Below are 15,235 nucleotides of genomic sequence, written 5' to 3' on the forward strand. Positions count from 1 at the left end.
TTTTGATTTTTTTAACAATTGATCTAACTGCTGTCAGATTCTACCGCGTCCGTAGAATAGAAACATTAACGTAGTTTTTAGCATTTCTTAAAGAATAATGTTAGATAGAGTTTTAGGCTCCGTTTGGTTCCTCAACCGAGTTTAGTGCAATTTACTTTTAGACATATTCTACCATCCAAACAATAACTTGAGCTGCATCTGAGGTTAAGTTAAATGAATTTATACTGTAGTTCGATTTAATGCTTCTGCCAGATGTCAGAGATGCTGCCCAAATTGTCAAAGTGATGGCTGCAATAAAAAAAACAAGATTTTGTTCATTTTGTCCTTACTTTACTCCATCTGGTTGGCTATAAGTGGGCCCCATGGAAAATTTTTTGCCCTTTTGAGTAGTTGAAGTTGGCTAACTTTTTAATATGTCAGATGAATAGTAAAAATTAATGATGAGATCCATTTATTTTATAACTTTCCATAAATATATTAAAACTTATCTTAACATCTAAATAGACTTAAACTCATCTTAAATAGACCTCACAAAACTCATTCAACCATCTCCACTCACTATAATTCATAAAAAACTCAACTCAACTCAACATCCAAATGCAGCCTTAGAATATACAAGTTTCGCGCATTCATTTTGTAAAAAAAAGTTGGGTCCACCATTAAAAAATAATTTTTTTCATAGTATCAAATTTACTCACTTTTTAAAGAAGAGTGTGCAGGACTTACACAATCTAAAACTATAAATATCATTTCTCTTTCTTAAATACACTGATATCACATTCGGCGTAATTTGTTGGGTGATGAGCATGGCCCAGCCAAGATAACTAAAGCGAGCTCAAGACCGAGCCCAAGTTGAACCTTTCTTTCTAATACAACGAAACCCAGCCCAAGTAGTTTAAACTGACTAAGCCCAGAAGTCCAATGTTTTAGCCTTTAGGACCAACTCTAGGCCCGAAGAAGATCAGTCTCATTTCCGAAGACGAAGCTACGAATTCGATACCAAGGTGTGGGAAACTTCTAACACTTTCCGCGCACTGTCCTTGAAGATATTCATCGGCAATGGCGTCGTCATCGTGGTTACAATCTTTTCTCGATCCGAACAAGAACTGGTTCGCCAAGCAACACATGCAAGCCCTCTCCAATCGCCTCCGCAATTACGGTTTGGACCTCCAATCTCTCTCTCTCTCTTCTCTAACTATAGTCTACGCATAGGTTGTGTGTGCGTGTTTTATTCGGGTTTCTGATGGTTCGAGGGGTGATGATTTGCATTTCTAAGGGCTCAGGTATGACGATCTGTATGATCCGATGTCCCATCTGGAGATAAAGGAGGCTCTGAATCGGCTGCCTCGCGAAATCGTCGACGCCAGGAACCAGAGGCTCAAACGCGCTATGGACCTATCTATGAAGCACGAGTACCTTGCTGAGGACCTCCAGGTTCGGTTTCCGAAACTAACTCAAGCTCAAAACTTTTTCGTTCTCTTAAAGTTCCTTTTATATACTGAAGTCGGAATAACACGTTCCAGAGTTTGATTATGCGTTCAAAGATTAACTATGATTAATATAAGATTAGAATTATGCAACTGCCACTGACAATGTGTACCGGTTTTCAAATTTGCGGATATGCTTTTTACTGATTACAGTTCTTCAAGTGTTCAATTAGTAATTGAATTTAACGATTATCCTGTGTTGTAATTTTCATCTTAGTACGTGCTTCACACCATTTTTTTCGGAATTTTCTTTGATGTCAATACCAATACAACTTCTGTGCATCGATCTTTCAGCTCCTAATCCGGATACCATACTTTATGACTTAACTCCCTATCAAGTTCCTAATTCTGTAAGATCTCTTATGATTCCGATCAAGATCTATAAGACATAACGTTTAAGAGGTGTTTCCTATGATTGTAATGGTTTATGATCGTGCTTGTTTTCTTGCTACTTTAGGCTAGACAAAAATCCTAGCCATGTCTATTGAAAATACCAAAATGCCTTCCCCTTTTCCCTTGACTTCTTAGGAGCTGTTTAGAAGCCTTCAGAAGCTGTCAAATGCTCGAAATAGAAACCTTTAGTTGGTAGGGAGCAGGTGCCTTACAAAATGCATACATTTGAGGTTCACGACTAAACAATCTAGTTCTCTCTCTCTCTCTTTTTTTTTTTTTTTGTATTTTTACGAGTGAACCACAATCAATTTGTGGCAGTTCACTAATGTTGGTTCATCTTATATGAGAGCCATATGCGATGATCTGATCTTGAAGAAACAACCTTGATTATCTGTTTTGATTTTGCAGGCAGTACAAACACCATTTAGGAGCTATCTTCAAGATATGCTAGCTCTTGTGAGTGCCTCTTGGACCCTGGTCATTATTTTTTACTGAGCATAGTCTCCTGTATTGTGTACAATAATTGACTATATTTTGTCTTTTTGTTAATCTCACTATGGTTGGAGAAGAAAAGATCTAAGAACTCCTTTTACATTTCACTAGTTACATTTCAGTAGTTACTTTATACCACTTTTCCAAACAATGCTAGTTGTTCTAGAATTTTTTTATGTTGTTCTAGCATGTAGAATGTACTAGAATGATAGAATCATTTATCATTTTTATCTATTTGGGGTAATCTCTGGTTGTATTTGAATGCTCATTTCCCGAGGATAGGTTTTGTGTTCCATCTAAAGCTTCCATTAGTTTGCTGTCATCCTTTTCTTTTTTTTTTTTTTTTTTTTTTTTTTTTTTTTTTTTTTTTCTAAAAAATTATTCTATTAATAGAAGGTTTTTAGATGCATGTTGAGGGGGCGAGAAGCCCCAACTAACACCCCATTACTGTAATAAAAACAGCAAAACTGGATTTGGGAGTTGTTGGGACCAATAAACACTCTATTGTTTCTGCTATTATACTTTTCCAAGGTTGACATGAAGTGAGTGCTTGAAAATATGACTTTCCAAATCTTCTAGCACATCTTAAATAGAGGTTGGAATCTTCCTGTAAATACCAAAAAAGAAATGCTTGTTATAGAAAAAACAGAGGTTGGGATCAGGGTCGGCTCTTCCATTAGGCGACTTAGGCAAATGCCTAAGGCTCCTAGTGGAAGATGGCCCCCAAAAATAGATCTAAGTAGAAAAGTATCAAATAGATATTATGTCATTATTAGTTTTAAAAGTATTCCACATAATAATTATTTCACGTACTCTCCTTCAAAGAATATACTTCTCTTTTGTCATTGTTAGTTTAATATATAATGTGAAAATTATAAATAGTAAAATCTAATTTTCGAGTGTTCATAAATTTTTTTTTTGTATAATCCTTTGAAGAGGCAAGGGGCCACTTTTTCTAAACTTGTAGGTTATTTTTAAAACTTTATTAATAATAATGATTATAATTGCTTCTAGGGCTCATTTAGATGCTAAGAATATCTTAGTACATTTGTGAATAGTAGTGATATAGTTTGAGTTAAGATATTTTATTGGATTTTAGAAAATGAGTTAGACAAAATTGAATTTAAGAGTATCTGAGTATATATGAGAATACATGAGAATAATTGTGTTTCGAAATGGGACCTAAGAGGCTAAGAGTCTAAAGCATGTCTTGTAAAACTAGTTTTGGTAAAATCCTCTCTAAATTGAAGATTTCTAATATTAAGGCGCAGTTTGGATCTCATCTCATCTCATCATTACAACTTTCTCAAACTTTCACACAAAATATAATAAACAATTCAACTTTTTCAAATTTCAAAATAAAAATAATATTAAAAAATAATATTTTAACAATATTTTATTCAACTTTCAACAAAACATCTCATCTCATTTAAACTGCGTAACCAAATGAGGCCTAAGTCGGGTATTAGTTGAAAAGGTAGTATAAAATCTTAATCAGTAATTTTACTTTGCAAAACTATAGGAATTTTTATAAAATAAAAATATAATTTAAAAATTAAAATTAAAATAATTTTATTTAATTTTACTTATTAAAATAAATAAAAAAGCTTCAATCAAAATTTTAGCCTTAGGCCTTGAAACCTATTGAGCCGGCCCTGGCTGGGATGTGGCTTATTTTTTCCTCTGAGAAATGCCGAAATTTTTAACTGGCTGATTGGTGGATTATATTTAGAATTTTAGACAGGTAACTCAGCTCCATGAGGGCTTGGCATCTGTTGGATATTTCCATTTCCGTGGATGAATAATTTGCAATTGAACTTGTGATTTAGACACATACATATGTATTAACTAGATGTTTACCAAACCGAAACCCTTGTTTATCATCCTGCGCTGCATTGGCGTTCTTCAGTGGCGAACCACCGATATGTTAGCACCAATATGTGAAGTTACTTTTTATTATTCTTGTACATTTACATATAAAAAAAAATATGTGAAATTGTTCAGTTATCAACTTTGTTTTAATAGCAACGCTGTCAAAAAATGGTATGTTTGTTGAACTGTAGCTTATACAATTTGAGATGGGCTAAATGGCAGGTTAAGAAGGAGAGGGCAGAACGCGAAGCATCATTGGGAGCATTACCCCTCAATCAACGTACAATTCCATGATTACTCCTGTTGCAACCAATCTCGAGTGTCGCTGAGTAATAAAAATCTATGGGTTACATTGGACAGGCTACTGGATGACAGATTGGATCAATATTAAGGTTTTTTTTTTTTTTTTTTTTTTTTTCCTCTTGAGTTGTTTTCACATTATTATTGCCTGGACATTAAATTAACTTTGAATAATACTGTTCCAACCATGGACTCTTTGTCTTCATTCAGGCAAAAAATGAAAAAGTTAACGTGGGTACTTCGGTCAAATGTGGAGAGGGTTGATATTATTAGTATTCTTTTGTTGTTGTTGACTGCTGATCCGTTGTTTTTGGCAATGTCGTCCATCATTAATCTCCAATCCCTCCAGGTATGATTTATACGTAAATGCATATTCTTATTGCATAATAAGGAATTAAAATTATATTTAATTTGTAGTAACTTGTATTTTCTCGATCTGGTTAGATGAATGGATGGATCCCGTGAAGTAGTTTTTGTGATGCTACTATGATGGCTGTGGAATTTGCAGTCTATATATCTCCTTATACTTAAAAGTGTCTGTCGCCTGATGAACAGTGAGATAAACAGTAACTTATTTTACGTTTTCTTCCTCCCCCTCACGTCCCTCTCTACCTCACAGCAAAATCACCACTTCCCCTTACGTCCCTCTTTGCATCCTCACAGCAAATTCACCACAAAATCACCACACAAATCACAAAATTACAAAATAAATTTTCACACAAATCACAAATCAACAGATCCCGTGAAGAGAGAAGGTAGAAGCTGGGGCTTCGGCTGGAGGAAAGGAGGAAGAGGAGGGGTTGTCGGCGAAGGACGAGGCTGCTGGTGGTGGCGCTACGGGGAGAAACCCGTGCGTCGAGACCCATTTCGGGTTGCTCGCGTGTGGCTTAGGGAGGACTTGCCAATGGGCTTCGACGGTGGGGTTTGCTCGCCGGCGTGAGGGGAAGTCGGTGAGGTGGTCGGTTACGCCGCAGGGTGGCGCACGGTAGTGTTGGGTTGCTTGAGGGAGGAGATCGAGTGAGAGAGAGAGGGAAGACGTGCGGGGAATGGAAGAGTTGCCAAGGGACTTCGACGGTGGGGTTTGGTCGCCGGCGTGAGGGGAAGCCGGTGACGTGGTCGGTGACACTGCATGGTGGTGCGTGGCTGCTTTTGGGTGGAGATCGCGTGAGAGAGAGGGAGGACGCGGTTGAGCGGAAGGAGAGAGAGGGAGAAAGAGAAATTGAGGGGAAAATGAAAGTTTTTGGGATTTAAATCCAACCCTTCATCATAAGTCTCCAAATTTGATCTAATGGTGAAAATTTAAATACTGATTTAAATTAATTTAAAATAGATAATTAACATATAAATATTATATCATAAATAAATTATCAAATTTAATTTATAAAATATTAATCTTTCATCATTAGATAAATGATAAAATTTTGTTAAATAATTTTTAAAAAAGTAAAACTACATAAATAATTTGAATTTGAATATAATAATATTTTTAATTAACTAAATTAAGCAAACGTGCATTGGATGTTCCCCTAGTGTGTATATATATATATATGATAGAGGAGTTGTCTCCATTCCATGATGGAATTTTATCAGGCTTGACTGATGGTTGATAGTGAGTCATCAACTTGTTCCAAGTTCTTATGACGCGTCCTAATCAGGTTGGTAGATAGAAATATTTGGTCAAACATGGTGTGCATAAACGCCCGCTCGGTTGGACTGACGTGTAATGGTGATGTTACCCACCATGCATTGAGCATTGAGCATCGTCGGTTAAAAATTTCTCTCTTGAAGCCGATCTTCTGCTGGTATTTTTTGTTTTTTGTTTTTTTTAAAGAATAATGTTAGATAGAAGTCACTGTAACAGGATACACTTTGCACTCATTACATGGTTGCTTTTAGTTCTCAACTTTTTTATTTTAGATTTGAGAGATGTATGGTCTAGATGATATCACGTCATGTGTACAAAATAGTTATTCCTAACAGTAGCTTCTATCTATATTTACTCTTTTTTAAATCATATCTAAACCGTCACGAAAAAATTTAATCATTTCGTTCATCTACGTCTGTGAAATCTACTAGTGAAAAGCGGTAGGGTGACTATTATTTGGTGTATGGATCATGCGAAATTGATTATTATTTGGATTTCGATTCAGTTGTTGGTAGTGTTGGAGATTCGAGTAGATTTCCAATAGGAAAATGCTGTATATGCATATAAATTCATCTTAGATTTATTTTCTCGTATAACATTATTCGTCAATTTTTTAATTTATTATTATTAAAAATAGAGTCTGAGTTAATAGTTTATCCACCGCATCAACACAATATAAATGAAATTTTATTGTTACAGATGTTTGTACAGACTCTCGGCGAGGGATTTTTGGCAATTACACCTCAAATAACTTAAGAAAAAAATTCTCATTGTCTGATGGCCTCATACCGAATGTAGAATTTTCATAGCGTGAATGAGAGTTATGCTATGAAATCAAACAAGTTATAATATAGAGAAATGTTTTAATCATACAAAGATCATATAAAAGTAAAATAGATCTAATGTATTATATGAAATTGTAGGTTTATTTTTGTGGAATTTGGTACAACACTTCATTATAATATATAGCTTAACTCTTTATATATATATATATATATATATATATGAAGTTTCTTTTATTTGAAGTTTAATTATGGGTAGTATGAAATTTTGTTCTCCATTTTCACAGCAGCATTGCATGCCTGCAGGCTGCAGCAACGTAACAGGACGAGTGGAACATGAATGAGCCAAACGCGTGGGCCATGGCCAGCTGTAGGGGAGAACAGTCAAGGACTCACGGGGGCTGCTTTCTGGGCAGGAAAGTAAGTGGACGTGGACGTGGACGGTGGACGCGATGCCTGATCAAAGTTGCCTGGCCAACTTCCCCTGCACGCGACAAAGAACAGAACAGGGCCGGCTTTCCTGCAACATGGGTGTCGTTTATGTAAAATTCTCCAAGTGACACCTTCATATATGATATACCTCCAAAACAAGGCTTCCTTGCTTTTTCCACACATGCCACGTGCCTGTAAAATATCTTTCACACTGTAAAATTTTTTCCTTCCCATTCCCAACTTTCATTTGGCATCAAATATTGACCGTGAAATTAATGCCCGTAAAATCCTCCGAGTGGCACCGCCCAACTCATCGGCTTCTCCTCTTTATGATGTGGCTACTAGATTGGTCGTTGATCTTCGTGTGCGCCGCACGTGTTCCTGCAGATCTCTATAATCCCGAGGTGCCCTCCAATGTCGGTGGAAGGATAAAATTATCAATAATTCTACTTATCATCTTCATATACAATATATTACACTTATTTTAATTTTTTTTTCATTTTTCCTATAACAAGTATGTGATATATGGATGATAAATAGAACAATTCAATTAGTTTAACAAAAATAAAATAAAATAAAAAATAATAAAAAATAATTTTAAAATATGTAAAGTGTATAATATGAAATGATGAATAGCATCTCTCCTGATTTATATGATATCCCAGTCCACCACAAGAGGCATCAAGAAGCAAGCATGCCAAGTGAGAAAAAGGAGATGAGGGGACAACAAAAACTAGATGTTAGAGGGAAAGAAAGGTAATGGCTACTGGATTGATCGTTGATCTACGGTGCGCCACACGTAGATCTCTATAATCCCGAGGTACCCTCCAATGTCGGTGGATGGATAAAAATATTAATAATTTTACTTATTATTCTCATACATAACACATCATGTTTATTTTATTTTATTTTTTTATTTTTTATATAACAAGAATATGATATATGAATGATAAATAAAACAATTTAATTAGTTTAATAAAAATAAAATAAAATAAATAATAAAAAATAATTTTAAAATATGTAAAATATATGATATGAGATTATAAATAACATCCTCATGATTTTTATTGCATTCCAGGCACAGTCCACCACAAGAGGCGTCAAGAAGCAACCATGCCAAGTAAGAAAAATGAGAGGAGGGGACAACAAAAAGCAGATGTTAAGAGGAAAAGAGAGGAAATGAGAGAACAAAGCAGAGGTTGAACTAGGATGTGGTATGGGGGAGCAGAGGTTGAACTAATCGTCATCGACATATAACATTAATCATATAAAGTAGCCATCTAAGAATAAACTAAATTATTAAAGTTGAACTTCTCACTTGAACTTCACCATGACTTATTTGGAAATGAAGTGGAAAAAAAGACCCATTTGTTGCAATGGATTATTTGGAAAGGGAAAGTAGTAGATCTTGCATATTATATCAATGTATTATTATATAATAAATAGTATTAGTATCAGTATATCATTATAATATATATATATACACACAATAAGTCTATATGTAATAGTAACAGTAACACTATAATAGTATAATATATAGTATTAGTATATATTGATATATTACAAGAGTTCTAGGATTATAGCATAATATATGTATAATAGACTAATAGTATAATATTAATATCACTATAACTATATATACCTAATAGGCTTATAGGCTAATACAATGATTTATTAATCATATTACATATACAAAATGTAAAAACTTAAAAGTTTAAAATATTGAAAAATTGAAAATTATCATAGATTCATAGAAATTATAGAATCATAAATTATAATACATTGAGTCATTGACAATTTGACATACTCTAAGTTAGTAATGAATTAGCAATTAACATTTTACATCATAAATATAATTATCATTAATTTTTTTAATGAGTTAATTAAATAATTCACATTAAATAGTTTATTTAATTTTAATTTTACTAATTTAAATAAAATTTTTAATTAATTTGTACAAAAAATATACAAGTGAAAAATACACATGTGAGCCGTCTTCCAAAAAACAGCGCCGTTTGATACAAAATTGGACCTAAATGGTACCGTTTATGTCACTGGAGGCAAAAAAAAAAAAAAAAGAAACTAATTGGGTTTCTGTTAGTTTTTTTTTTTTCAATTTAACGTCCCTAAAATGGCGCACTCAGCGTCTTCCCCCTCCCCCCCCCCCCCCCCCCCCCCCCCCCCCCCCCCCGGGGATTTATTTCTTCTTTTCACTTTTTCCCAATTCTTCGTAAGAAAGCTTAAGCGCCGTGAGAAACCTTGAGTGCTGCGATGCCATCTTGCCCCTCCATCACAACAGACTCGCAGTTGCAGTCGATTGGTATCCTCTCTCTCTCTCGACTTGCAGGCCCCCTAAAGCTGATTGTTTTGAATCTTTGATCTTGAATCCTTGATGCATTTGTTATGTATTTTGTATTTGTTGAGAACTTGAATGTTGATGTATTCGTTGTTATGGTATTTATCTTGATGTATTTGTTTTGATCTTAAGTATTTTAATTTGTACTTATGTTTGTTGAATCTAAAAACCCGATACAAAACAATATTCTTGGTGGGAACCAATGATTCAATTCCTGCGGGTTCATATCAATTCTTACATGTAATTTGTACTTGTATTTGTTTTGATCTTATTTTCACTACATGGGTATAACCAATTATGAGTCGTTTGAACAGAGCCATTGAAATTTATTCTTAAACATAATAGTATAATAGTTTTGATCTTACATGCCGATAGTATAATAGTTTTGATCTTACATGCCGATTCTCACCCCTACTTATTACACAGAACAATATTCTTAAACATTTGAATAGAGCCACTTTGTATCCTCAACTTATACTTTCATGTAAAATTACTTCATATATTGGCAATTGAGTTGAATTGATCTTATTTAAACAGAGCCCAATGAAATTTAATTAGATACTGAATTTTCATTTATTTTGATCTCATTTGAATAGAGCCCAATGGAGTCTTCTACAAATGACGTGCAAGAGTCAACACAAGATATGCCTCCACCCCCACCCCGATTCAATGTAAGTAATAAATCGGTTGGTAGGTCACAAAGTGGTAGAGTTAGGTCAATGGTTTGGAATCACTTTACAAAAATACTAAAAGGTGATCCCACTAAACCTAGGGCTGTTTGTAATTATTGTGGTGCTTCGTATGCATGTGATACGAATACCAACGATATGAAGTCCATGAAGTGTCACATTGAGAAGTAATGTAAGAAATGTCATTTTAAGAAGACGGATAAGTCCCAAACGACTCTAGGTTGGAAGGTGGAAGGAGGAAGTGGTAGTGGGGGACTTGTGCCCATTTTATTTAGTATTGAGGTTTGCTGACAAGCCTTAGTAGATATGATTATTTTTTATGAGTTACCATTTAGGCATGCTGAATGGGAGGGTTTTAGGAAGTGTATACTTGTGGTTTGCCCTAAGTGGGTAGGGATTCCATCCCGTATGACGGTTGCCAATGACTGTTTTAGTTTGTTTTTAAAGCAAAAACAAAAGTTGAGAAATGTTCTTCGAGGGCAGCGAATATCCCTCACCACGGATACATGGACATCTATACAAAACCTAAACTATATGTGTCTTACAACACACTTTATTGATGATAACTGAAAATTACACAAGAGAATTCTTTCATTTTCTTTGGTTGAAAATCACAAGGGTGATACATTTGGTAAGCGCATAGAGATGTGTTTGCATTATTGGGGGCGACCAAAACTACTTGCACTCACTCTTGATAATGCAAGTTCTAATAATGATGAAGTTTATTTTTTGAAAAAACAAACCAAGTATAGGAGAGACACGGTCTTGGAACATGAATTCTTGCATGTTCGATGTTATGCCCACATTTTGAACTTAATCGTTTGTGAGGGGTTGAAAGAATATGATGAGTTTATTGTGAATGTGAGAGGTGCTGTGTAGTATGTTAAATCCTCTCCTCAAAGGTGGAATATATTTAAGAAATGTGTGAGGTTGAAAGATATTCAATTCAAAAGTCAAGTTTGTCTAGATGTACCGACTAGGTGGAACTCCACCTATCTTATGTTGGAAAGAGTTTCAAAATTTAGAAAGACTTTTAATCGTTTGGAGGAAGAAGATCCGTGCATCCTTGGTAGTATTAGAGATGATGATGTCGATGATGAAGATAAGGTGAATAGGAGAAAGTCAAAGAAGTTAGGGCCTTCTAATGCATCCGATTGGGAGAAGGTAAAGTTGTTTGTGAGGTTTCTTCAATTATTTCATGATGCAACTTTATGCTTCTCGGGGGGTGAATATGTAACTTGCAATGTCTTTTTCTTAGAGTTGGTTAGTATTAAAGATGCTATTAACATGGAGTGTGAAAAACAAAGCCCTGTGGTGGGATTAATGACCACAAATATGAAAAAAAAAGTTTGAAAAGTATTGGGAGAACTTGAAAAATCAGAATATGTTGTTGTATATTAGGGTTATTCTTAATCCTCGCTACAAAATGTGATGTCTTGATTTTGGGTTGGGACAAATGTATAGACATGATCAATAAAAAAAATTGATTTCAATTGGAGGGTGAGAAATGCATTTATCTGCATGTATGAGACATACAAGGAAAATGAAAAAGAGAGTTCTCCTCAGTGTCAGCGTCCAAGTTCCCTACATGAAGATGTAGATCCTTTATCTGACAAGATTGTGAGTAGAAAGGCACATTTGATGGCCTAATTTAAACAACAGTTACAGTCAGAAGATAATTTTGAAAGTAAGTCAGAGGTTAATAGATATCTAACTGAAAGATGTGAGGATCAAGTGGATAGTTTTGACCTTCTAAATTAAAGTGAATTCAGTTAGATATTGTGTACTTTCAAAGGTTGCACGTGATGTACTTGCAATATCGGTATCTACTGTGGCCTCTAAATATACATTTAGCACTGCGGGTCGTGTACTTAACTCATTCCGAAATAGTTTCTTGAGGGTCTCATATGTGCACAAAACTGGCTTTGTTCTTCTTCTACTCCAATAAGCCTTAGGACTTTAATGGATAAAGTGAGGGAATTTGAGGAGCAATTAGATATGGGTATGTAATGCATTTACTTTTGATATCTTTTGTAGTTTATTTTGTTTCATCTTCTATGTTATGTAATTTTATTTAACTTATTTTTTTTTAAATTTTTATGGATGAAACTTGTTGGGAACTTTGTTGATTTTGTGAAGGCGTCAAACACAATGCCTACCAACCCTACATCCAATGCTGATTAAGGACTAAAAAGGTGAGAAGATTGTTGGTTATAGTTTTTTAATCATGACTTGAGGCTCTGTCTATGCTTAAAGTCAGTGAATAAGGAGGTAGGACCTTAAACTAATACCATATCTGAGATATTTTTCAATATCCATATTGTTCTTTAGGTTCCAAGTGCCTACCACCCACCAATCCATCCTTAAGAATCTCCTCCCGAGAACTAAAAACTTTTCTCTCATCCCATATACTTATCTGCTTGAGGAAAAACTAGATATAAATTTAGTGGTAATTTTCACACAACAAAATCAAGTGTCAAGTACATATTAAATTCCATAAGTATGGATTACATAGAAATTTAAAATCATAGCAGACAAAAGCTTTTTTGTCATAGGTCAATTTGAAACTTATAAAGAATATTTGTGTTTAATTAAGCTACATAATTTGAAACTCCACTTAAAGAATATTTGGAGGATAATGATGTATATGAACCCAACAACTACCTCTTGCACCAAACATGCATGTGTAAATTGGTACAATTTACCTAAAGGGTTCTCTCCATATTTTAATTGGAAACATCCACATAATATACCAACTGGTCCAATATTTTATGATCTTGAAAAGGTGTGCAGGTAAATGCATGAATATATATATATATATATATATATATATTGATAATGTATTAAGCATAGGTCACTTGTTTCTATCTTTTATTTTTGGCCTTTCTTTTGAAAATAGAGGTTGAAAAAAGTCTCAGAGAGTTTGAAACATTCTGATATATAGGTTGAGTATAGCACTAGAAGATTATTCTTTTACTAATAGTAATATATTGCCTCCAGACAGTTGAGTAAGCATTGGCATGTGCAAACTGCAATGCATGGAATAACAAGCAACATTGGAACAACAAGCAACTTTGTGGCTCTGATTTCATTATGTGTTTTGTTAGTAGTTACTTTGTAGCAGTAGAGAGGAACTTCATTTGGTTTCTAGTCTATTCTGTTTATATTTGTGTTTTGTATTGATGTAAATATAATAGGCTAAGACTGTGAGAGCAGTGTATTTATGTAATTGTATTTTGTATGTTTTTTCTTTTTCTATTCGGAGTTTTAAATTTGGATAAATTGGATGATTACTTATTACTTATAACTTATTACTTATTAGATATTTTACTGATTAGGGATTGCTATAAATTTCTTTATTTTTATTTTTTTTAATTTTATTACTATGAATGATTGCTAATCTTGTTTAAGTTGTTTGGAATGGATGGATATAGAAAATTTGTATTCTTTTGTAAGTAAATAAAAGGATTGGGCCATTGGCCTAGTTGGGATAGTGTTGGACCAACTGGACCGATTGGATTGGCCCGCCCTGATTGGGACCAAAAGACCTATCGGACTGGCCCGTCTTGAATGGGATTGGACCGAATCGATCCTTATGCTTTTCGGTCCGATCTAGGGTGGGAAAACCCTAGACCGAGTAGGTCTAGTCCGGTTCGCAAAACCTCCTCAAAACCGACCGGACTGGACCAAAATCACCCTTACTTAGATCAGATAGTCGGGGACTTCGGGGTGACCGAGAGAGAGAATTTTTTTAACCTCTAGACGAAAGTTTCAGTTTTATTATTTTTCTCTAGGTAGCTAGGGCCACTGACCCATCTGTACTATGAGCTACGTAAGATCATGAGAGATTATAAAATGAGTTTTGCTATATACAAACAAGTTTGTGTACTAATCTGCGTACTAATGTTGTTGCCTTCATATTCTAAATTCAAATTAGCACTGTTTTTAATAAAATCTACTTTTTAACCAATCATATTGAATGAGTGCACATAATCGCTTGCAAGTAGATTTTTCCTTATAAAATACATCATTTATAGTAGATTTACCACATAAATTTGTATCTCATTTCCCATTTATGCTTGCTATTTGTATTTTCTATTTACTGAAATAGTCGTACGTACGGACATCGTATCGTCGCTCCAGACCACAGTTAGGGATTCCAAACGACATTGATCCAGGCTCGAATCACACCAGAGGCTGGAAATGACTTTTTATCCTCTTCCAGCTTGTTCCTACAGAACATGTCTTGACAGTCGGATCTAGGGGTGAAAATAAAAATCGGTGAACCGGCCCGAACCGGTTGATTCGGTCCGATACCAGTTTCACCTTTTGAAAAACCAGTGAGAATTGGTCTAGTTTCGATTTTCCTTTTTCTAGCACCGGACCGAACTGCATTTATTTTTTATATAATTGTTTATATTATATATAATTTTATATAAAATAATTTTATATTATATGCTAAATTACTAATTAATATAAAACTAAATTTTAAAATCATATTACTCATACTAATAAAATAACATAAAATTAGCCTACAAAAAAAAAACATAAAATTAATAATATTTGATATAACATAAAATTAATGTTTTAAACCTTAATATAAAATTTGATATAACATAAAATAAAATTAATATAACATAAAATTCTAATTTTAAACATGAATATTGATAATGGTTTTTCAAAATCAAAACTAGTGTATACTGGTTCAGTTCTAAAATTTATCTAAAACTAAATCGAATTGAACCAATTACACCCCTAATCAGATCATTTTGATTCTCGTAATCTCT

General features: G+C 34.1%; 1 protein-coding gene across 2 annotated transcripts; it reads left to right on the forward strand.

Annotated features, from left to right (window-relative positions):
- Positions 1-959: 959 nt before the first annotated feature.
- Positions 960-4,793, forward strand: LOC121250538 (cytochrome b-c1 complex subunit 7-2, mitochondrial-like). Of its 2 annotated transcripts, XM_041149667.1 has the most exons (4): positions 960-1,159; positions 1,277-1,412; positions 2,289-2,336; positions 4,467-4,793. In XM_041149667.1, the coding sequence occupies exons 1-3, from the start codon at positions 1,060-1,062 to the stop codon at positions 2,329-2,331; spliced, it is 279 nt and encodes a 92-aa protein (XP_041005601.1). In that variant the 5' UTR covers positions 960-1,059; the 3' UTR covers positions 2,332-2,336; positions 4,467-4,793. The 2 variants fall into 2 exon arrangements, 1 of the variants encoding a protein (XP_041005601.1); XR_005937805.1 differs by lacking the exon at positions 1,277-1,412 and having other exon boundaries at positions 963-1,159.
- Positions 4,794-15,235: the final 10,442 nt, after the last annotated feature.

This window comes from Juglans microcarpa x Juglans regia, chromosome 2D (assembly GCF_004785595.1).
Source record: "Juglans microcarpa x Juglans regia isolate MS1-56 chromosome 2D, Jm3101_v1.0, whole genome shotgun sequence".
Lineage (NCBI taxonomy): Eukaryota > Viridiplantae > Streptophyta > Magnoliopsida > Fagales > Juglandaceae > Juglans > Juglans microcarpa x Juglans regia.